We start from the raw sequence: 24,812 nt of genomic DNA, 5'->3' as shown, positions 1-24,812 counted from the left end.
GGTGAATTAAACAGGCGCATTGTGTTCAGCACTGAACCCCGCTTTCTTTTTGGGCCAATAGTAACTCTTTTATAACATTACGTCAATCTGTCAAAGCATTCTCAGAGTCTGATAACGCCAAGTAGCCTACTTTGAAGACAATTGTTAAACATTTAAAAAGGCCTAATACTGATAATCCCACACAAGCCGGAAAGGTGAGGAAGTACAACGAAGACTACACTTTATCTACATTGGAAGCCTTTGGATTTATTGAGAACAGTGGTGGGAAGCTGATGTGTGTCTTCTGTTAGATAATGAAGCAATGAAGGGAGCTTGCCTAATGTTCCCACAGCCCTATGTTCCCACAGTCCTACACCAAATGCCCAATTTTCCCACGTTTCACTGGAACTGTTGGATCCTGCCTCACTTATCGGAATTGAGCTTTGTTTATCCCTAACCCTAACCTTCTCGTTAATTTACTATAGAGTGCTTCCAAAAAATCTTGTGGGAGGACCTAATTTTGAAAATGTCCCAGAAATGTGTGACTAACCCAGATATCAAAATTCAGTTGAATCAATGATTAAATATGGTTTGGCAGAAATGTTGATACTACGTTGAAGCCTGACATTGAAACGATGTTGAAAGTGTCCCCTCTACTTTTTGTTGAATCAACATTGGATCTTCAACCATATCGATATTGAATCAATGGTGATTCAACCATCATCTAAATGAGAATCTACATTTAAATTTCAATTGATTTTATGTTGAAATAATGTTACTTATCAATGGTGAATCAACCATCATCTAAATGAGAATCTTCATTTAAATTTCAGTTGATTTTATGTTGAAATAATGTTACTGAATCAATATTGGTTCAACCATTATCTAAAAGGTATACTAAATATTTATTTATATGAATTAATGAGTATAATATACATGTATTACAATGAGTGATGGCCATTTTAGCTGCAGAACAATCAACATCCACCTTGAAATAAACTCTTTAGCAGTTAGACTATGTCGCCAACAATAAGACTAACTGTATAATAACAACAGACACATTTTGGATTCATTTAGTTACTATGGATAAAACCATTTATTTGAGAACAACAAAAAACAAAAGGCTGCAACCAGGGCCATAGCTCTTATGAAGAGGACACTGTGGGAGAGAAGCACAAGGACAACATGTCAGCACTCACAATTAAACATTTTGCAGAGCAACTTATGCAACAGCAATTTAAGAATATTAGGAATATCAAATTCACCTACATCTACTTTTTCTCGATGCCTCCTGCACGCCAAGGGGCGTTACGTAGCCAATTTTTGACAATGTCGCTGAAGGCCTGCTGTGTGAGTTTTCGGTCACACTGCCGAGAAGCAACTGAAAGACATGAATACAAAATGGTTGTTTAAGGAATGAGAAGATACTCATCGCGTCAGTTGGGTTTAACTCAATTGGAACGACCATGCGGAACATGGATATCAAATGTTAACAGTGAAAATGTTGGGTTGCACTACATGTTTCATTGGAATACATTGGAAATGCATTGGAAATGCACCTCATGTTCCTGAAATGCATTACAGGAACATGACTCTCCATGAGCTAGGGGCAGGTGAGACATCTGTCTTTGCATGTTTAATAACATCTAGAGGACACAAGCTTTCAGAAAATGTATGGTTTGAGTGGTATATTGGCTTTCCCTAAATAGTAGAGACCAAAATGTAAAGTCTTTCTACTTGATTCACAAGGCAAATCCTGATAATGACTGGCGTTCTATACATTATCCCTTGCTTAACATTCTGATCAATGTTCAGCATGGTCAGACCTTTCAAAAAATTTGTTTTTTTTGGAATATGGGATGGGGGGTGGGGTGCGCGGTAAGGCCCAGTAAAGCCCGGTGAGGCCCCGCCTAATATGCAGAATGTCTCAATATGCAGCTCAGTTTATCAAACAAATTACCATCTTTTGTCGGACTGGCTCAGTTTTCAACAACGTTTCGGCCACATTGAAGTCCTCTTCGTTTGTGATAGGCAGCTGGATGGGGAACATGTCTTGGCTTGTGGCTGGCCCTGGTCCACAAGCTGGGGTCATTCTAGTCTCTGCCAATTCACCCTTGATGAACTGCACATCCCTTGAGAGTTCATTGACAACCACCAGCACTTCTGCGAGCATTTTTGTCATCTTTTGGATGCCAAGGTCTTAAATAAGGATAAAAACAAATTGTCAAACAAATTGTCATGAGATAAAAATGTGCAAAATACTTCTGTGGTTACATAGCACAACATTTTCTAATAGACTTGCCTTTCAAAAGCTGCCCGTTGTCACCTTGCATGGTCACATCTATAAATAAATACAAGTAATTTACAACAATTCCAACAAGACCAAATAACCATTACCGTTTTGTGCATATTGTGGGGCACGAAATGGGGTGTGCACAGAACCATATGGTGATATACTGGTACCTGCTAAAACAAAGATATTAATTTAGATATTTGGAAGCATTAACACAACTTTGAGAGGGCAGATTGTGTTGTCAGCTACCAAATGAGGTCATAACAAAAAAAAATTATTAAGTAATTTTATGTCATGCTAATGTGTCAGTTTCATTGTGGAGTTCTGTGTCCACGGCTGTACTAAAAGTGTTGCTGGAAGTATGGCATCATACCCTCTCTCTGTGGGACCTGCAGCTGGTGAGACGCCCAGCGCCGCCGGCGGATGCTGCCATCATTTCTGAAACACCCAAAAGAAATGTAAAAGTCAGTGAATGAAATTATTTTACAAAAGACATACAGAGGCTTATGTGACTACCGACCATTATTTGAGAGCTTACCATGGTGAAATTGCACCGGCACCTGCAAACATATCTGCAAAAGGGGCATACAATACATGTGACTTACCATTTCTTGCCAGTTGTGAGGACCATGCTACTGGAACTCTCACATCAGGCTGCCGTGAAAGACGTGGTTTCCTAGGTTCACCAGATGGCTCATCAGAGTCTGAGTCTATATACAGTGGATTTTGCCTGAATAAAAATAAACACATCAGTCCATTTTATATCAAGCCAAAGTCAAGATAAAATAATGCTGCTGTGACCTCCTTATTATTAATAATAGATAACTTATCTTTCAGTGCACATCACTTACTTTCTATTTCTTTTTTTACGTTCTTCTTTTTATGCATTATAAAAATTGATATAAAACTACCATTTGCAAAAAACTGAGGGCTACGCAAATAGCCTGGAGTGAACTGAGGCCAGGTCCTCGATTGGTAGTGTTGGCTATGTAAGGCTGGAGAAGACTATTTAAATACATTAATGATTTGCGCGAGAATCTATATCTCCAGCAAAAAGTCATCCGGATATGCCAAGATGTCGAGCCGTGGTTTTATTAATCGTTCCCGGTGGATTACACGAATAATTTGCGCTCCGATATCAACAGGCCTCTCATCAAAAGGGCATGCCATTGTGAACACATGAAATCTACGGTGAATGCGGGTTTAAATACCCAAAACCGGGTTATGTTCCAAACCTAACCTGCGCAAAACCTGCTCCGACCAGGTTCGATTCAGAGCATTTGTTTCGATAGTAACTAACGTCATTTTGGAACGGAAAACCTAGGATTACCGCAAACCCTGGGAACTTACCCGGTTATGTGATAAAACCGGCTTTGTGGAATACCCCACAGGATACCTAGTGCTCATTTTTCACCTAAGGCCATTTCTAGCTTCTCGGGGATCATAGGCAGGCTAGAGAAACTCATATTAATGTTAGAAAACCTCATAAAGTATGAGTGAGATGGGACCTTTAAGAGCATTGATTAGTGTCACTTCATATCAGTGCTTTTTTTATTGTCTGTTAATAATACTTGATTTGATTAAAAATCAAGTAGTGTTAAATCAAAAAGTTGATGTTGCACTAGTTACATTGTGTTCCACTGTGTTGCTACAGTTAATGGTACTTGTTTCTCTCTCTCTCTCTCTCTCTCTCTCTCTCTCTCTCTCTCTCTCTCTCTCTCTCTCTCTCTCTCTCTCTCTCTCTCTCTCTCTCTCTCTCTCTCTCTCTCTCCCCCTCTCTCTCTCACAGACCCACAAAACATTGAAACTGGTCAAACCTATATTTTCGTAATGCATTAAGTATTTCTCAAAAGTTTGATTCTATCTGTGTATTGCCTGTTACTGCATCTGTGCATTTTCATTGTCTTTTAGCACTATACTATCAAATAGCCTTTTGCACTATTTTTGCATTGTTGTTGCAGTTCATTTTTACTTGCTCAGCCACCCCTTCCCCTCTTACACACACAAACACACACACACACACACACACACACTCAAGCACACACACACACGCAAACACACATGCACACACACAGACTATAAAAAAATCTATCTGCATATTTTTCAGTGAAGCCAAAATGCAATAAAATGATTATTCAACACTATTGTGGTATTAGCACTGCAAAGATTTATCTATATATCTAAGTCAATAAACTTTTGAAGACCCATCTTTTTCCTCTGTGAATATTGTTTACATATGAGGCCTTGGATAAAATCTGTTGGATTGAAGTTCTGTTTTAAGACTATATTGAGACCATATTTTTAAACAAAGAATATACAAAGTGCAGGTTGAGGTTGACAATATTGATATGGAAGGCCATCATTTCTAAATAATTTTGCAAGCAGGAAAGAACGTGACCTATGTTGTATATAACATTTAAATGGCTTTTTTTATCCTAAGGGATTTCCTGTTATTCTCTTTCTGTGATGCACAACACTAAGTCTGCATCAGAAAATGCAATAAAGTGTACACAGTCACGCAGCCAGCCACAAATTGTAACCCTATTAGGAAAATCTCTGGGTTCTCGGTCGCAAAGGGCATAGTTTGTTCTGAGCTCCAGAATGAAGATTTCCATTCTGTATTTAATGACGTCCATCTTTACAATTGAACCAGGCTGGCGGTTTTGTGCCAGTACTCAAGAAAGCCTCTTAGAGGTTCAATGCCCCGCGGTCGCTTTAAATGGGCCTTGTTGTCTTGTTGAGTCTGCCACCGGCAACGTCATGCGACTCAGGTTCAGTCTTGCCTATCAGGGTATCAGAGTATAAAGGTAAAATAAGTCTGATTTGAAGATTGAAGTTGGATTGTCTTTCTATGATTGCCCCAAGTTCATCAAATACTATGGGACTTGTTAGACCCTCACTGACCTGTACATCAGGAAGCTGTCTGCATGGTGTGTGTAGCTCTTATGGTAGAAAATATTGGAGGCTTCTCAGCCAAATTGTTGCAATATTGGTAGAGAGAGAAGGGCCCTGTCCCTTTGTCATTCATAACACCTCAGAGGGTCCTTGGTTGACTGGCGAACACTCAAGACAGACATCCCTCTGTAGTCAATGACCAAGGCGATTAATGGATTTTAATCAAAGACCTCACTTCATATAACTGTAATTGGTAATTTGTAAATTCATGTAACTATAATTTATAATGTAACCCTTTGTATGTAATGCTAGAAATACTGTATAGAATGTATTGTGGAAACCATGAGCGGGAAGATAAATGTTAACGGGAATGGCCCGTAGTTTAGAGCATTCTGATTGGCCGAAAGGCATGTTGGGAGAGCCACACAATAACTCGGGATTGAAGACTGTTTATGTGTTCTTTGCAAACCAACTCAGGTTCTGTTGTTACAAAAAAGCCTTGATCATTCAACCCTAGACAAAAAGTCCCTGTGTAGGTCACCTCAATTACACATGTGCTTTTGAGCAACAAAACTACATAGAAAAGCAGCATTTATTGTGGTAATTTTTACACAACAAATGTGTTTCATCCTGACTTAACATAACGTTTCGGTTACACCTAGTTTTGCAATCATCTCTTTGTGCATACCCAAACATGAACTCAGAAAACCATACACACATATGAAAGCACACACATATGCAGATAGATAGTCAATAGGCCTGATATGCTCCAATGTAAAGTTACGCTATTTTACTTGTAGCACCAGGTAGTCCATGTTGATAATACAGATAAATTGTACAGTATTTTTGACTTTTCACATCACTGCTATATAGATGGACAGCTTGAGACAGAACAATAATGTCTTAAAACCTCAAGAAGATACTAATAGATGGTTCCCTTCTCCAATGTTTGTATGTGTGTGCGTGCATATGGGTACGTAATTTATTCTATGAAGAAACATAGACACAGGACCTGTTGGTAGAAAGCTAAATAACTATTATAGCACAATAAGCTAATGCTTATTTGAGCAACTGTAAAGTATTTTATATCTAGTATTAACATTTATAGATGGTATGTTCATATAATAATTTATTGTTTTCAGATTTATCATGACTATTTTAGGTATATTCTATTGTATAAATAAATTAACATTTGTTTGAAACCGCACACCATAATACTCTCGTTTCAGTAGTAATTTCTCTATTTGTCTGCAAGGTTTCATTTTGAGATCACCTTTATTAAAAAAGAAAGTGCATGTTAAGTGTCATATTATCCTCTATTTTTTTCTTCACATCACAGTTGTCTGTTGTACCGATTATCACAGCCTTACCTGTGTCATAGCCTTAATTAGCTCACTGCTATGGCCAAAGTCTTACTGGCTTCTACCTTTATCTATATTAGTACTCAAAGGTAGCAAACAATATCTTCACAATATGTTTACTCTCCTGTTAAACTATGACTTATTTTACTTATATAAAAAAAATGTATACTAAAGCACTATAGCACAGCAAACTGAATTTTTCTCTCCTAATGAGATTCAAGCAAGGTCATTCGGAAAAGGCAGAAAGATATTGAGGGCATGTAAATACTATGATATACTGCAAGCACATTGTTAGAGATTCCTGTTGGAGATTGTGTGAAGCCCCTTACCCCATATGACATAATTTCTCATTTAAGACATCAAAACAAATCAAGTCACGTGTCTATGATTATGTTGGCTAATTCCGGATCTCCATTTGGCCTCCATATTTGTAGTCCTTAATTCTATGGACGGAAAAACCGAAGTCTCTTTTATTAGAGTCTGTGTCTATCTCCATGAAGGACCCAGTGATTGCTCTGCTGAAATCGCCACATAACAAGGCAATGTTTGAATCCCAGAATTCATACAATTCTGAATTGATTATGTAATGAATCCTGGCCGATGTGTGTCCTGAGGCCCCAACTCAAACCAATGAACTCCGGATCAAAACTCATGGGCATCCTTGCTGTTCTGCCTGCGCCTCACCGCGTGGTTCCAGCCACTCTGACCACTTTTCTGAGGCAGCTTGCCCACCGGATCCCTGCACAGGATGTACTGCTGCCAGATCTTCCGGAATGCCGTATGGAACTTATTGATGTGGAAAGAGTAGACGACGGGGTTGACCGCCGAGTTGCCGTGGCTCAGCAGGATGGCGATGCGAATGCCCTTCCTGTGCTCAACGCACTTGGGGCAGAACAACGTGATGCAGTTGAGGATGTGCACTGGGAGCCAGCTGACGGTGAAGAGGAACAGCACCAGTGCCAGGGACTTGACCAGTTTCAGCTCCTTGCCGTAGTCTTGGCGTCGCCTGGGGCCCGCTTGGCTGGCTGTTACCTGGGGACAGAAGGAAAAGGGTGTTTGTTTACACATCCATAGGTTGCCATACAGCCGTAGTTCGATTATGCTCTTCAATTGGACAATTGCAACTGTCCCGAGTATACATGGCGGGGAGAAAAATCGATCCATTGGCGAAGCATGTCATGCCCCGGTAGGATAGGTAACGCTGTACCCATTTCAACTAGTGGTAGTAGAGCCACCGGCTGACCTCTTAACGTCACCAGCAACAACAAACTCAGGCGGCATTCGAGAAAGATGTTCTCAGTAGACAGCTGTCAGTTCGGGTCCCTGTCATTTCTCCGACGCTCCATTGTTCCGACCTCTTGGCCGTATGCGGACTCCTGCCCGAGGAGCTCTGCGGGCGGTTTGTGTGTTCTCCGGCAGCGGAGCCCCTCCGGCGTGATTTTGCATACGGCAACAATACTTCTCTCCTCCATGTCAACTCCTCCAATCTGGACTTCAATCTGACCCATGGCCGAGATAACCCCCACTACGAGTCTTTACTTGTTGCCAAAGTTTCTCATTGACTCATTTAAAATCTTTTTTTTTTTTTTTAAAAACAGAGCCTTCAATGCCATCTCTATGGGTTCCGGGAGGGCTTGCCCCAACGCTCATGCATACGTAACTGAGCAAAGAGAGGGCAACTTGGATCAAGTCACGAACTAGTTTCCAGATCGCGACTGTACAGTGTGTGTCTACTTTTTGTGTCTTTGAAAGAAGTTCCCTTTAATCTGCGATCAAATTCAGCCAAATTGGCATTAAATCAACCAAATTGAATAATTAAACAGGCTTCTACAATGGGGGGGTCGTGTCGTATACCGAGGATTTTCAAGAAGCTGTCTAGTAGGTTGTAAAGAAGCTAACGCAGTGTTCGGCTCCCCCTGCCTCCTCTTGCAGCCTGACAGCCGCACTGCGCGGGTCTCTCTATGTACCACTGTGATAAGTTATTTTAGTTCTATTTCATGTAGGCTACGCCGTCTAGGCTTCGCCTTATGGGCTTGTCCTGTGCGCGCGGCTGCGCGCGCTGAAAATTCAAACTATGCACCTATCAGCGTGGGCACCGCCCACATTTCCCACGGTATCGTGTCTATATAACGCGGTGTATACCGTCGCTCATCCTCCCTTTTCTTTCAGCACTTGTGCTTATCAGCGAGAAATTGAGAACTACAATTAAGAAGATGAGAACTTCAACACGGATCTCCCAAGCCGGTGGCAGCGGCTCGGGCGAGGCCGCGGACAAACGGCCCTTTTCAGGGCCACCTGAGAGCGCTCCTAGAGCTAGGTCCTTTTCAGGACTCCTATGTGCCTCTTGTCCCGCCTCCCTGGCACCGGGTGACGGGCACTTGGCGTGCTTTTGGTGCCTCGGCGCCGACCACGCCGCGGCTGCTATGGCGGCCCCCGTCTCCTGTGTCGCCTGCCGGGAGCTGCCTGAAGAGGGGATCCTCTCCAGGCATCTCTTCTTTTCCCCTGCGGTGGAAATGGCTGACGCCATCGACCTGTTCGGACCTGACGTCGACGATGGCATCACCGACGCCTCCCTGGACGACGTCTTCGGCGACTCGGCGTCCGGTTTTTCCCGCTCTCGGGTTACAACCGCCACCGTCATACAACACGAGGGTCCGCGCCGGATGACCGATCTCTTCCGGGAGATCATGGGTGAGGCGGCGGCCATCAAAGGGATTCCCATGCCGGTCCCGCCTCTCGCCCCCGTATCTGACGATATGCAGGGCGAGTGCTTTCGCACCCCATCTTTTTCCCGGCGGGTTACCCTTGTTCCCGCCTTTGCAGCACTTGTTTATTGCTGCCGGTGAGGACCCGAATTCGACCCTGAAGGCTCCGGTAAGATCCTACACGGATTTCACCAACGTGGAGGGGTGGACCGATACTCAGGCGAGGGGGATCCCTCGCCTGGAGCCTCCCCTGGCAGCGCTTCTCTGTCCGGGCGCCGGGCTCCTTAACGAAAAGCCGCTGCCCCCCGACCGCCTCCAGAAGCAGATTGTCGGCCTAACGGACAGGGTGTTCGTTTGTGCCTCTCAATCCGCGGCGGCGGTCAACAACATCGCCCTGCTCTCCTCTGCCATGGTCTCCTTGTCGGCTGACAGGGAGGCCTACGGCCCGGAGGAAGCCGCGAGATGGCTGGCGGTTTCCCGCTTTTCCAGCGCCATCCTCCAGCTATGCCAGCCGATAGCCGTTTCGGCCGGCCAGCATATGGCGTGGGCTACCATGATTCAAAGGGTCATATGGCTCTCCCACACTGCGGTGCCGGAACGAGAGCGGGCCAGCCTCGTCCAGGGTCCACTAGCGCCGGATGGCCTATTTGGTCCCAGGTTCTCCGAGGTTCTCGCGCACCAGCAGTCAGTCCGTGAGAATCGTTCCCGGTTCGGGACGATTCTCACGGGCTCCTCCCGCCAGCAGGCTGAGAGGAAGCGCGGTCTAGGCCGGTCCCAGCGTTCCATGGGACCGCCTCCGACTCCAGCCCCGGTGCAGCAGCCGCAGCCGCCGCGCACGGGGAGAGCAGCAGCGCCACGGACCGGGAAGTTCCGGACGCTTGCTCCTACTTTTTCTTTCCCTATTAAAGAAAAGAGTAAAGACCGTTCGGCCGAACGGCAGTACATGGTACCTAAAGAACGATATTCCCCAGGCCACCTGCGTCCTACGCTTGTGGTGCGCTCCTCCATGTTGCCTATTTCCCCCTCTCAGCCCGGTGGCTGTAGGGTGACGGTCGGACGGTGTGTTCACATGGCCTCTGGTTCACCTGCTTCTAAGAAGCGGCGTCCCTTGGAGCCTCATGGACGGATCAGAGACTCGTTGCACGAGCCCGTGGATACGGCCGCTTGTACCGGTCTCCTGGTTCCCCACATTATAGGTGAGGAGATGGGTCTGCGCGCTGTGGCTACAGCCTGCGGACAGCGCATGCGCACAGGTGCTGCGGCCGGACGGCTCGCTCCCTGTTCAGCGGGCACGAGCGCGACGTCTAGACAGCTCGTTGTTTTTACAGCTGCTAGTTCTGGTACGTCTCCTACGCTCGCTGAGCCTCCTCCCTTTCGTGGGAAGCCCCCCTTGGTTCACACGCAGTGTGGAGGCGGTAGGGACAGAGGAATACGGGTTATTCCTGGACGGTCTTCCTCAGCTGTCGGCTCGCCCTCTCTCCAACCGCTATGCGTGTTGGCAAGAGCGGAGCGTTCTGCCATCGTGGTTGGACACCACGTTGAGATGGGGCCATCCCATACAGTTCAAGCGTCGTCCCCCACCCTTTATGGGGTTGGTGGATACCACGCTACGGGACCCGGCTGCGAGCACGGCTCTGGCAGCAGAGGTGGCACGTCTCTTGGTAAAGGGGGCCATCACTGTCGTTCCCCCCCACGAGTCTCACCTAGGTTTTTATTCCCGCTACTTCCTGGTTTCCAAGAAGTCAGGGGAAATGAGACCTATTCTGGATCTTCGCGTGTTCAACAGATTCGTTGCCACGAGGAAGTTCAGAAGGCTCACGGTCGGAGCATTGTTCCGGTGTGTGAGAGAGGGCGATTGGTTCACATCCCTGGATCTCAAGGATGCTTACTTCCACGTCCCTGTTCGGCAGGCGCACAGGAAGTTTCTCCGCTTTGCCTTTATGGGGATGGCGTACGAGTACCAGTGTCTGCCGTTCGGCTATTCCCTGGCTCCGCGCACCTTCTCGAAGTGTGTGGAGACGGCGTTGGAACCGCTCAGACGTCAGGGAAAGAGGATTCTCTTCTACCTAGACGATCTGCTTATTCTGAGCAACTCAGAAGAGACCGCGAGAGGGGACACCATGTTGGTGATAAACCATCTCTCCTTCCTGGGTTTTGCCATCAACTGGGAGAAGAGCTCCCCGCTCCCCAGCCGGCAGACAGTCTACTTGGGGCTTTGCCTAGACTCAGCCACCATGACTGCGATGCTTTCGCCTCCTCGGCGAGACGCCATCCTGTCGGCGCTCTCCCGTTTTCACGTTCGCAGAAACGTGACCGCACTGTCCACCATGCGCCTGTTGTGTGTTCCCAAGGGTGTTCCCCTGGGCAGGGTGGCGTCCTACGTAGTGGTCTTCACGGACGCCTCGTTGACGGGTTGGGGAGGAACGTGCCTCTCTCACTCGGTCGGAGACGAGTGGCGCACGCCCCCTACAGCACACATAAATGTGTTGGAGCTCGACGCTGTGAGGAAAGTGCTGTTGCATTTCTTTCACCTGGTGCGCGGCCGCCACGTTCTTATCAGGACAGACAGCGTGTCGGCGGCGGCGTACATCAACAGACAGGGGGGAGTCCGCTCCCCTGCTCTCCACCGAAAGGCGGTCGAGCTCTGGCTTTGGGCTCATCAGTATCTCCGCAGTCTGAGAGCCCTGCATATCGCGGGCGCCCAGAACTTTGGGGCGGACCTCATGTCTCGAGGCGGTCCCCGCCGAGACGAGTGGCGGTTACATCCCGACATTGTCAGACTGATCTGGCAGAGGTTCGGGACAGCGCAGGTGGACCTCTTCGCCTCCCGGGAGAACACGCACTGCAGGTGGTGGTTCTCCCTCAGCCCTCGGGATCTTCCCCCGTTGGGGGTAGATGCGTTGGCACACACGCCTTGGCCGCGGGCTCTCTTGTATGCGTTTCCCCCGCTCCAGCTGATCCTTCCTCTTCTGGAACGGGTCAGACAGGAGAGACTGTCCCTGATATTAGTGGCCCCGGAGAACCGTTCAGCTCTGTGGTTTCCAGAGCTGGCCGCGCTCTCGCGGTCGGCGCCTTGGCCAGTACCATTCAGGCCGGATGCGCTTTCACAGGCCCACGGGACGGTGCACCACCCGCCCGATGTCTCGGGACGGCTGTTGGTTTGGCTCCTGAGAGGTTGATCCTGCAGGGCAAAGGTTTGCCTGAGACGGTTATCAACACTATTCAGAGTGCTCGTGCGCCTTCTACTTCTTCCCTCTATGCGGCGAAGTGGTGCGCCTTCTCTAATTGGTGTGAGACGAACCACGCTGTCCCATCTCAATGCGAGGTGGGAAGCGTGCTTTCATTTCTGCAAAACTTATTGGAAAAAGGTTTGGCCTTCTCCACTATCAAGGTCTATGCGGCAGCCGTTTCGGCTGGCCATGCAGGCTGTGATGGTGGACCGATCTTCAGCCATCCACTGGTCAAGAGATTCTTGCGTGGGGCTAGACGGGTTAGGCCTGTTTCACGCGTGCTTACACCACGCTGGGATCTCCCCACCGTGTTGCGCGGATTGTCCAGGGATCCTTTCGAGCCTCTCTCTCAGGCCCCTTTGGATGCCCTGTCATTTAAGACGGCGCTCTTGTTGGCCTTGGTTTCTGCCAAGCGGGCCGGTGAGCTAACCGCTCTGTCTGTCAGCCCGAGTTGCTTGTTGCTAAACGAGGACAGCTCCTTCGCGTTGCTCAGACCTAATCCTGCGTTCCTCCCGAAGAACATTAATAGTTCTTTTCGGTCGAGGGATATTGTGCTTAAGGCTTTTCACCCCCCGCCTCATTCTAGTGAGGCGGAGGCGGAGTTGCATCTCCTGTGCCCGGTTCGGGCGTTGGCTATGTACGTGAATCGCTCGGCAGCGTTCCGCTCCACACAACAGTTGTTTGTGTGTTATAGCGACGCTAGCAGGGGCCGCGCTCTCTCTAAGCAGCGGTTTTCTCGCTGGGTATGTGAGGGTGTTTGCCTAGCCTACTCTCGGCAGGGCTTGGCGCCACCGTTGGGCGTTAAAGCTCACTCCACACGGAGCGTGGCCGCTTCAACGGCTCTACTCAAGGGCGTTTCGGTGGAAGACATCTGCGCGGCTGCGTCTTGGTCTTCCCCCGGCCCCTTTGTCCGTTTTTACATGTTAGACATGTCCAGGGGCTCACTCGGCAACTCTGTGCTAGAGTCCGGGACCCCTTTTACGGCTTAAGAATATAGACATGTTCTTTAAAGCGTCGTGGTTGGTTTTCCTCTCGCCGGCTGGCGAGTTGGACTTCATTACCAGTCTTACTCTCCCACCTTTTTTCAAATGAAAAACAGGCTAGGGGGTTTTTCTATTGGCTCGCCAATTGTCTGGTGGTTTTGTTTACCAGTGTGGCACTCCCGCCGTTTTCTTCAAATAAGAAACGGCCGAGAGAGTCCCATTATTGGAGAGCCGAATTCCGTAGCTCCGCCCCGGTGGTAGCGGACCTAATGGAAACCTAGTTGCTCTCGTTTTTCTTTTCCTTTCATGGGTTCCATGAAGCACGGAATAGAGCCGGAGTCTTTACAGACTCACTTTTTTCTCCCTTGATCATTGCCTTGCTTGATCTAGGAGGAATTAGTTTTTTAGAAAGCTGTTGTGTTTTACACTTCCTTGGCTTTTTGAGTCTTAATGTGTTCTGGTGACTTAGGTCTTTTTGACTGGGGTCCAGCAGGAGTACATTGATCGGGCTCCGCTCGCAGCTTCACCTTAGCCCATAAGGCGAAGCCTAGACGGCGTAGCCTACATGAAATAGAACGATAGTTATGTTATTATAACTCTAGTTCTATGATTGTAGGCGTAGCCGTCTAGTTTCCCACCTGCTGTACCCTCCAATTGCTGAAAGAAAAGCTTGGAGGATGAGCGACGGTATACACCGCGTTATATAGACACGATACCGTGGGAAATGTGGGCGGTGCCCACGCTGATAGGTGCATAGTTTGAATTTTCATCGTGATGTGCCAAGATTCCCACCCCAAAACGTCTTCTTCTCCCGTAGTAATAACACAACCCTCTTCTACTAAAACCTCCTTAGTAACTCAATAGCCTCACCAGGTGGCGGAACTTCGGAATTACAAACTTTTAACAGGCTCAAAACAGTAAGTTCGTGTATAAACAATGAAACATAAATACATTTATAGAAAATGAATTGTAAAATAAAATAAATTGGGGGGGGGGCTCTAAATTTACCATACAAATAAGTACTCTTCTTTAAACAGTACTCTTCTTTAAACATTGTACACACATATGGTAAATAACAAAATGAATAACAAAATGAACACAATTTTGACCATGTAAACAATAAATCGTAGCCAATATCAATCGACCTCTCACACAGCCTTTATGCCATCGAGAATTATTCTACGTGCTTCCAGTTTTCTTTGTTATTGCACTTACTTGGTTTGTTGAAGTGGAATGTCGTCTGTCCGGTAGGTTATGTGTGGATTGTGTGTGAGCATGTGCATGTGTTGGCTTTAGCTCTAACATGCGTCAAAATTATTTCAATAAACTGAAAGATACAAATAAACAAAACATACGCAAATATCACTCACTCAATCACTCAACGTTTGCTGCGATATCGAAAACGTTCTATACTCCAAAGTATCAAAGTTGGTCGGGAGCAGTGAAAGACTGTATGCTCTCTCAGCATTCATTCACCTTCTTGTTGAGATGCTTGTGGATTATGTAGAATATCTCTATGTAGATGAGAAGCATGAGCAGCAGGGGGGGCAGCACCCAGCCGAGGAAGTTGAAATACACCATGTAGTCCATGCTGATGACGTTCTCAAACGTACAGGTCATCTGGGCCTCGGGCCCACTGCCCACGGAGCCGTTGGCGTGCTGCAGCTTGTTCCAGCCAAGCAAGGGTGTTAGGCCCACCATAAAGGACACCAGCCAACACAGCCCCACGGCCGTGCTCGCACGCCGGGGTGTCACCACCCACCTGTAGCTATGGAAACGTGAACGACAAGACAAAGGGAAAACGGCATGAAGACGCTGAATAAACGTGTGTCCGTGTCCTGTTGGAGCAGTCTACGATCTCTTTTCTCATGATCATTTTGATAAGGCTTTTCATTCTTTCTTTCAGTCCGCCGGATCTCATCTGCACTTGAGGCATTTCTTATGAGCTGCGATGACATCTCAGAGGCATGTAGGGGTGTTCCATTGCATTGTCAGTGTACTCTTCTATCTGACTGGATGGGGGTCAGGTCTCCTTACACTGGTGCATTGTGATACCTGAAATTACACTTTTATTCAAGGACCTTACCTAGAGAATCCTTGGTAATGTACAACGGATTTCATCACACTCATCCTTGTCATAGATGTCCTCCTGCCAAATGATTACCAACAAATTATAGGAATAGGATTATCTCTGCATGACGGCCACATATTGTTCTGCTGTTTGTTCCGAGCTATGCTGTCCCCCCCCCCCTTGCAAATTATGTTTTTAATCGCAATGTTGGATAAATATAGTTTGAAGGAAACAAATTTGCTAAACTATTTCCATTCATGGTTGAACTTGTTCGGCTGATTACTCATATCTATTTGTGTGTCATGAATTCTTGAGAAACCCAACTCAGTCACGATACATTAGATGTGTAACTGCTAGATGTGGTAACCTCGAAAGTGCTTTTCTCTTCCCATATCCTCTATGGCTGGTGCTGACTGTAAAAACGTGGGGACAAAAAAAAGTGGCATAACAAGCCTTTTCTTTCTATTATCCATGGGTGAGTTCAATAAAACATTGACTGCATAATAAAAATATAAATAATACAAAATATATATCACTCCAGCTTATCAGTTGACATGTGAATGGGGGGTTAGGATATAACCTCAGACAACCAAGCGCATATTAACAAAAAGAACGTGAGCACATCCCTGATCAACCCCTACCTCATGGGTATCTTGACCCTCAGGTAGCGGTCGATGGCGATGGCCAGCAGCGCCAGGATGGAGCTCTGGGTCAGCACCAGCATGGTGCAGGTGCCCACGAGGCAGCTGTAGAAGGTGGTCTGCAACCCGATGCTGATGGTGATGGCGAGCGGGATGGCAAGAGAGCCCACTGCGATGTCGGCCAGGGCCAGCGAGACGATGAAGCAGAAGGTGGTGTCTCTGAGGGAGCGGTTGAGGATCACCGCCCAGACCACAAGGACGTTCCCGAGTACCGACAACACCGCGATAACCACCTCCATGGCGATGTAGGAGGCGAACCAAGGATCCCAATCCACAGACATGTTCAGATATGTTATTCAGCCATCATGCCCTGAAGAATATTCACGGAAATAAAGCGGGTTTAATGTTCTTCAGGCTAGTAGGTCTCCTTTAAGGTTAGAAGGAGCGTTATGTTTTGATGTTATTCAAGGACATAGGAACTAAGTCCAATCGACGCACAACTCAGTCTCACGAGTATGTCAGAGAAAGTGATTGGCATGATGGATTCCCCTGGCACTTAAAGAAAAGTTCCCCGTGGTAGAAGTTTATATAAAGTAAATAAGTCCCAACGGAGTTCAAAAGCAGATGAACGGATGATGGAAACTCCTGTGTCTGTCCTGCTTCACGTTTCCGATCTGAAAAGCATTGACTGTCCGTCATTCACTGATCCACTGATGTAGTCCATGTTTCGTCATATTCTTTGGTACTTTAATCAGTAGATGCTCTGAGATCAACGCCACCTCCTGTCCCTCGATATGATGGTCGCTGCTGTTAAGAGAAGTATCGTACTAGTCTGGAACCATCCAGGAACAGCGTTATCATTAACTTTTTCCCCCTTTTGGACGCGTGGAAGATCGATGGGAGGGAACAATTGTAAAAAATAAAATAAACATGGGTATCCTAATAGTAGAACATAATTTATAATACTTACATATGTGTATACTATGAGCGATAAGAAATATGAATTCTTATAAATGTGTAACAAAAGTTTATTATTCTTTTTCTTTATTTTTATATCAGAGGTAGGCCTACAGCTTTACGTCAATTTGATAAAGCTTATCATTATATTTTAGTTTTACTGTCTAATTTGGTTGGCCCATTTTAGGTAGGCCAGGTTAGTCCTGTCTCAAAGGTGACATATTATACCACCAGGTGTGAGTGTGATGAGCCGTGAGTGTGATTAACATAATTTATAATACTTACATATGTGTATACTATGAGCGATAAGAAATAAGAATCCTTATTAATGTGTAACAAAAGTTTATCATTCTTTATCTTTATTTTCACATCAGGGGTAGGCCTACAGCTTTACGACAATTTGATGAAGCTTAATTATATTTTAGTATACTGTCTAATTTGGTTGGCCCATTTTGGTTAGTCCTGTCTTAAAGGTGACATATTATACCACCAGGTGTGGGTGTGATTAGCGCAGTGGTTCCCAACCTTTTTTGGGCTGTGACCCCATTTTGACATCAAAAATTTCTGGCGACCCCAGAGACATTTTTCTATCTAGAATTTTTTTTTGATCGTGTTTTGTTATGGGTGTGAACAAATACAGAGTAGCAGGATAAGTGCCCAAATTGACAATTTTCCAAAGATGTCCGGTATATATGCAAGGAGGCACATTTTCTGCTGGTAACCTCTCGACAACCACCGTGCCTCTGAGTGAAATAGTAAGTTTTCATATTCAGAGCCCTTGTCGGCACACAGTGTTGCAAACAGACGTGCGCGCAGAGGATGTGGCTTGATGTAATTCACTATGGTTACGACCTGGTGCAGTATGTCTGCAATGGGCGCAATTTAGTTACTTTTTTAGCTTCTTCCTACCCGCACATCGTTTTCACCATATCGATGGCAGCTTGCAAAATTAAAGTCTCCGCAATGCTATGTGGCTTCATATTCCTAGCAATGAGATAGCTCACCTCAAGAGAAGCTTTCAGGGCCCGTTCACTAGCAGTCACAGCCTTTTTGAAATACTACACTTGCTGTTTGTTCGGTCGGCAAATTTATTTTCGAAAAAAGCTCTTGGTTTGCCGACATGCTCTTTGGGTGGTGTCTCAAAGTGTCTTTTGAGTTTGTTTGGCTTCATACTCTCGGCAGACAGGACCTTACTACATAGCAGACATTTCGGCTTCTCCTCGTAGCATTCCATCACACTTGTAAATCCATACTGAATCGTATGTTCGCTGTGTCTTTGGTGTCTGTGCCACAGTTCCTCTTGGAACTGTCTTTGGAGGGACAGAGCCAGGCAGGCGAATAAATCTTTCCATTTTGTTTTATACACTCTGATTGCAAGTTTGTTTTTACATTTTACAGGTTTGAGCTTGAACTCAAGTAATGTAACTGTTAGGGATGCACCGAAATGAAAATTCTTGGCCGAAACCGAAAAACGAAACACCGAAAGAAATTATTATGACAATTATTAGTACCATTTAGGGTTGCCGCGGTATACGGTATAAGGTTAAAAAAGTTACAAGTTCGGCAGTTGTCTTTGCACTGTTTTATTTTTGATGTGTTTTTTCATAAAAAAAAAATATATACAAACCTAATAGATAGGCGTCCTAATAAAGCGTTGGAACACGCAAGACCGGTAACCATAGCAAAGCCGGTAATAAACCCTGCAGAGCCCAATCCCTACGAGATCTCCCCGCGCTACGGCCATCCGGGGGCGCACAGAGTTTTGGGCCGTGATATTATATATACAATTATATTATACTATTATATATCGAAAGTTATAAGACGCTGCAACCGAGTGTGAGAGGAGAGTTGACGGAGAAGATGGCGGTTGACCTAGTTTCAAAGTTTATACCGTTTATACTCGGTAATACAACCCTAGTACCATTGCATTTATGACTATGACTGTGTACTAACTTCATTAAAATCAAGGCATTGAAATTTTTGCAAATCGCTATATGTGGGTCTTTCTCAGAAACATTGAAAAACTTCCACACCGCAGACATATTGGCGCTTATCCAGACAAGCGTGTGCTGGCCGCGCTTTTTGTTTGCGTCATCACAAATTTCTGTTTTGGCCGTGTTGTTTCGGTGATAAAAGTATTTCGGTGGCCGAAAATTCGGTGCATCCCTAGTAACTGTGCAGTCACGTGATCGCGGCACTCAAAGATGCACCAGCTCAGATATTTGCTGCATTTTATTTGAACTAGATTTATATTCGAGAAAATTAAAGTATAGGAGACAGTTATGTACGATTATTTGTAGTGTTTTATTTTAAAAAGAATATATATATATATTTTTTTTTTAAATCAATATATATATTTTTTTTTTAAATCAATTACTAGACATTTCAGGCGACCCTATTTAAATTCCAGGCGACCCCACATGGGGTCGGGACCCCAAGGTTGATAAACCCTGGATTAGCGCTACAAGCCGTTTGAAAATCTGGGTGGAAAAATTGGTGGACACGCCCACCTAGGATGTCAAAAGAGGCAGATTTTCAAAACGGCTTGTAACGGCTAATCACAATCATACCTGGTGGTATAATATGTCACCTAAATATTTTTATTTCCACACCACCTATGGGTGCATACCATAAGCTTGTCGTGGGAAAAAAATATTGGGTATCCTACTATTAATATCACAAATTTGAATTACGGCCAGAGCCAAGTCTGATACTGAGGCCAATCACCAAATTATTGTGTAACCACCTTATTGTGTACGTCTGAAGCTATGGCTGGCTTCAGACTGTGCTATTTCATAACTCTCCACGATGGTCACTCCGTTCACCTTTTATTTGTTCAAATCAGACTACATTCCTTTGTTGTTACAGCCCATGATTTGAAAGTTTCCCTGTAAGAATCATGTGAACCGATTGTCTCACATAAATATACATCGCATTCAATTTATTTAGCAGACTCTGCTTCTAAGTGCTACACTATAGAAAGATAAGAGATTTTGTTTTCCTCCTCATTCTTCAAGGTGCATTCTGAACTGAGAATCCTCCTGAATTCTGGTCGCTAAGTCGATATTGATGGAGAGCTTGTGGATGGGAGATGCCTACCTTGGATTGAAGAGAGGCTCAGTCTTGTCCAGTTGGAGCTCCAGGTGGTGTGTTGACATCCACTGGGAGATGGACTGCTTCCTGCCACAGTTCTCTGCTGGAGTGTGGCAGCCTGTACATTTAGAGTCTTTGGTCGTAGCAGTTCATCCAGTAAGCTACCTCATGTTATAGTAATCTTAACTATTTTAAAAAGTCAGCTGTAAGCCATGACTAACTTGCTAGCTCATTTTATTTGGTTCAAATGTTTTCGCTAATCAGCTGTAGGCCTCTGCTAACTTGCTACCTAATGTTAAAGTGTTCAAAGGTTTTTTTTTCTGATCAAACAGCGAACACATAGTTGTTACCATGATGTAGTGAAATTCTGAAGTTTTATCTGAACACAAGATGGTTGACATGTGTAAAGTGTGAGTATAATAAGATGTACTTTTACATTTAAAGCCTGTAAACCTTTTCTAGTAGTACCTCCAAATGAAATTATTCTAAAACTGCATGACAAAAGGGTTCACTCTTCCTTCAAGTGTTTTGAAAAAGAACAGCAGTCAATTAGAGGGGCGAGGACAGGAAGAAGGACAGGAACATTTACAACTCTGCTATTACAAGAGTTGCAAATGACATCCTTCTTGCTTTGGATAAAAATACAAGCTTAATGCTTGTGCTGCTGGACCTGAACGCTGCGTTCGATACGATCGACCACAGCACTCTTCTTCACCGTCTTGAGCACTATGTTGGTTTCGGGGGTACGGCTCTTGGTTGGCTTGAATCGTGCCTCATAGATAGAACCCAATTAGTGCTTCATGAGGGTTCAGAATCAAAGCACTGTAAATTACGCTTTGGCGTACCACAAGGGTCGGTCCTTGGTCCATTACTTTTTGCAATCTATATGCTTCCCCTGGGCGACGTTATCCGCAGCTTCGGAATTAGTTTCCATTGCTATGCGGATGACACCCAGCTCTACATTCCTGTAGGTTCCGGGGACTCGGCCCAGATTCAAAGGGTTGAGTCCTGTCTGGCTGCTGTGAAGGGCTGGATGTCACAAAATTTCCTACAGCTTAACACTGGGAAGACAGAGCTGATAATTATCGGCATGAAGCGGGACCGGGAAGAGTTTGAGGATGTCTCTCTGTGGTTGGATGGCTTTGCCATCCCACAGAGTGCGTCCGTCAAAAATCTTGGTGTCCTGTTTGACCCTCAACTATGCTTTGACCAACATATAAGAAGTATAACTAGAATTGCCTTTTCCCATCTGAGAAACATTGCAAGAATCAGACCAATGTTATCTGCAGTGGATGCAGAGACACTGATTCATGCTTTTGTTTCGTCAAGACTGGACTATTGCAATGCACTGTTCTCGGGATTACCGAACTGTACCAAGAAAAAGTCTACAGCTGGTACACAATGCGGCAGCTAGACTGCTGACCAGAACGAGAAAGTTTGATCATATCACACCTATTCTCGCCTCTGCACTGGCTACCAATAACTTTCAGATCAGACTTTAAAGTGCTATTGCTAACCTATAAAGCCTTGCATGGATTATCTCCATCCTACCTGAAGGACCTGATCATTCCTTATAGTCCTTCTCGGTCCCTCCGGTCTTCGGGAGCCGGCCTTCTTTCATTGCCGAAGGTTAAAAAGAAATCGGCTGGACAGAGAGCGTTTGCCTATCTAGCCCCCTTCCTATGGAATAGGCTGCCATCAGCGATCAGGGACGCTGACTCTGTGGAGCTATTCAAAGGAAAGCTCAAAACGCACCTCTACAATCTTGCATTTGGAGTGTAAAAACGACAGATGAAGACCACTCTGTTTGCTTGTGCTTTTCTTATTACATTATACATTTCCACTATGTGCTTTTCCGATCTAATTCACTGTTCTAGCGTGTTGCGGGTACTGGACTGGATGCCTTGACTCTCCACATGGATAACCGGCCAGATCCCATTCACCATTTTAATATGATGTGCATGTATTTACCTGTATGTCAATTGTGGCACCCATTGCACTCCTGACCATCCCTGGAAGAAGGGATCCCCTACAACGCGTTTCTTCTCAAGATTTCTTCCTTGCTGATTTCAAGGGAGTTTTTTCTTGCCCGTGTGGGGGCATGGGTAAAGGGGGGTGTCGCAAATATTTGGCCTGTTAAGCCCTTTGAGACTGTAATGGTGATTAAGGGCTATACAAATAAAATTGAATTGAATTGAATTGAATTGAATTGAATTGAATTGAATTGAATTGAATTGAATTGAATTGAATTGAATTGAATTGAGCAATGGACTAATGAGAGGGGAAAGGGTCGATAGGGAAGGGGGTGGGAAGTGACCAGGGATATAGGGAGAAAGTTGTGAAAAGAAAGTTAGAGTAGGAGATAAGTAACAGGACAGGTGGGGCAGCAGATTGGAGGGGAATGAGGAGCATCGGTCATCCATCTTTTTTACACAGTAGTGAACAAAATCTCTTGGTAGGAGGAGTAGGGGGATGAGGATTATGGAGACTTTTGGGGATTTGAGAAGAAAGATTTAAAGAAGGAACGTTTAGCTGCAGATAGGGAGGCAGAAAAAAAGGAGAGAAGAGATTGGTAGGAAAGAAGGTCTTCAGGGCGCTTGGATTGGCATCAGGCTCCCACACCCATCAGCAGGGTCGCCTTAATGCACGGGCTTACCAGGGCTGAAGCCCCAGGGCCTACGACGATCAGGGGGCCTATCATGAGCTGCAGTAAATGTACTGGCTCATGATAGGCCCCCCGATCGGCGTAGGCCCAAGACAATGTGATTGTTTGTTTGGGGCTTACATAGATCAAAGCCCTATCATGAGCCAAGAAAAAAGGGGGCCACTGGTGGTAGCTGGGCCCAGTGGCCACTTGACACCACAGCCACAGTCGTCTAACCAGAAAAAGAAATGTCTAGATATTCAAATTTTAGATTTTCCAATAAACGCTCACCCTTCACCCTTCACCTGTGTAAACAACAGACTGAACAAGTTGAGGATGGAAATTAACTGTGGAACCATAGAACTGGTTCATACATACTATACAAAGACATGTACTACATACACGTACATACCTACACATACAAAAATACGCATACAAAACACACACACAAATAAATACTCTATCTATACATGAAAATGTACTCATACATGTACATACGTAGACATATATAGGTACACAAACAAAGTATACAAACATACACAAACTGATAGATACTTATACATAAGTACACATACTTACATATACATACGTACACATAGCTAAACATACATATTACATACTCATGCATGCGTACACATACGTACACATACAAAGTATATGTATATGTACACATACAACATACGTATACATACTCAGACATACGTACACATAAGTACACATACATAGTATACATATGTTTAAATACTAATACATAATTAGATAAATAAACACAAGTACGCATTCAAAGTATGCATACATACACATACATGGTACACATCTGTTTAAATACTAATACATGGATAGATAAGCAACCATTAAGTACACATACATATACATGAGTACAGACATACATAAACAAACATACATATACATAAGTACGCATACATACGTATTCATAGTAAACATATGTAAAGATACTCATAAAAACATACATATGCACTACATACGTACACATAGCTAAACATACGTTTAAATACTCTTACATACGTATACATAATCATACAATCATGCATATATATATACATATATATTAGAGCTGTCAAGCGATTAAAATATTTAATCGTGATTAATCGCATTAATGTCATAGTTAACTCACGATTAATCGCGATTAATCGCAAATTCTTTTTCTATGCTAAATATCCCTTGATTTTTTTGTCCCATAATTCTTCTCATTTTAATTCTCTTATCAACATGGTGAAGTGCATCGGCTTGCCTTGTGCAAATTATTTTTTATTGATAACAACATTGGCATATACTGATCAAAACAGGATGATACAAAAAAAGAGCCTATAGTGCAATTAAACGACTGCATTGAACAAATGTCATTTGAACATAGCAGTCAGGCTACTGCTTCTTTGTTTTGAGCCAAAGAATTTTATTTTTTTTTTTTTCATTTTTTTATAAAATAATTGCGTTAATCGCGCGTTAAATTTTTTGACGCCGTTAAATTTGGTTTGCGTTAACGCCGTTAATAACGCGTTTAACTGACAGCTCTAATATATATATCTATATATATATATATAGATATATATATCCATCTATACATAAATGTAAAAATACATTTTTTTGTCCCCTGTGCCCAAGGGGCACGGGAAATGTGTGTTTATCCCACTTCCTCTGCAATTATTCTATCTTTGATCTGTTGATACATACAAGTTACATTACAGTTGTAACAATAAGCACTGGTAACCTTTTTGTGTTTTTGCATTTCCTCCTGTGAGAAAGGAGTTGATCTAGTTATAGTTTGAGCTGAAGTCTTGCTCTGCTTCAAATAAATCGTTGTCACTTTATTCTGCTTTTGGGTTCGGATTTCACACACACCTGACATTACCGACCATCAAAGGTATACTCCCTGACGTATCAAAAGCCAATGTCTTTACGGTGTGTGATGGAAATCCTGCAACCTGGCAACGCTATTCAC

The 24,812-nt window shown here is 44.6% G+C and overlaps 1 protein-coding gene and 1 long non-coding RNA gene across 4 annotated transcripts; both read right to left on the bottom strand.

The window, feature by feature from the left end:
- Positions 1-2,281: 2,281 nt before the first annotated feature.
- On the bottom strand, positions 2,282-2,996 carry LOC132466928 (uncharacterized). The gene is made up of 3 exons (XR_009527928.1): positions 2,878-2,996; positions 2,646-2,710; positions 2,282-2,320 (listed from the first exon to the last, which is right to left on the bottom strand). It is a non-coding gene; the product is annotated as an uncharacterized LOC132466928 (long non-coding RNA).
- Positions 2,997-5,740: 2,744 nt separating this feature from the next.
- On the bottom strand, positions 5,741-16,499 carry LOC132466892 (adenosine receptor A1-like). Of its 3 annotated transcripts, XM_060063956.1 has the most exons (3): positions 16,159-16,499; positions 14,923-15,214; positions 5,741-7,560 (listed from the first exon to the last, which is right to left on the bottom strand). In XM_060063956.1, exons 1-3 carry the CDS (start codon positions 16,497-16,499, stop codon positions 7,171-7,173), a joined length of 1,023 nt encoding a protein of 340 aa, XP_059919939.1. In that variant the 3' UTR covers positions 5,741-7,170. The 3 variants fall into 3 exon arrangements, with proteins under 3 accessions (XP_059919939.1, XP_059919942.1, XP_059919940.1); XM_060063959.1 differs by lacking the exon at positions 14,923-15,214 and having other exon boundaries at positions 7,430-7,560; XM_060063957.1 differs by lacking the exons at positions 5,741-7,560; positions 14,923-15,214 and adding an exon at positions 15,225-15,595.
- Positions 16,500-24,812: the final 8,313 nt, after the last annotated feature.

Source organism: Gadus macrocephalus, chromosome 1 (genome assembly GCF_031168955.1).
Source record: "Gadus macrocephalus chromosome 1, ASM3116895v1".
Lineage (NCBI taxonomy): Eukaryota > Metazoa > Chordata > Actinopteri > Gadiformes > Gadidae > Gadus > Gadus macrocephalus.
This window is presented reverse-complemented; position numbering and strand designations above follow the sequence as displayed.

Excerpts from the sequence above, each read along its gene's own strand:
- LOC132466892 (XM_060063956.1), bottom strand. The coding sequence starts at position 16,499 with ATGTCTGTGGATTGGGATCCTTGGTTCGCCTCCTACATCGCCATGGAG. Across the intron at positions 15,215-16,158 it reads AGGGTCAAGATACCCATGAG|CTACAGGTGGGTGGTGACAC; the intron begins GTAGGGGTTGAT and ends ACGTTTCCATAG. Across the intron at positions 7,561-14,922 it reads ACAAGCATCTCAACAAGAAG|GTAACAGCCAGCCAAGCGGG; the intron begins GTGAATGAATGC and ends TTCTGTCCCCAG.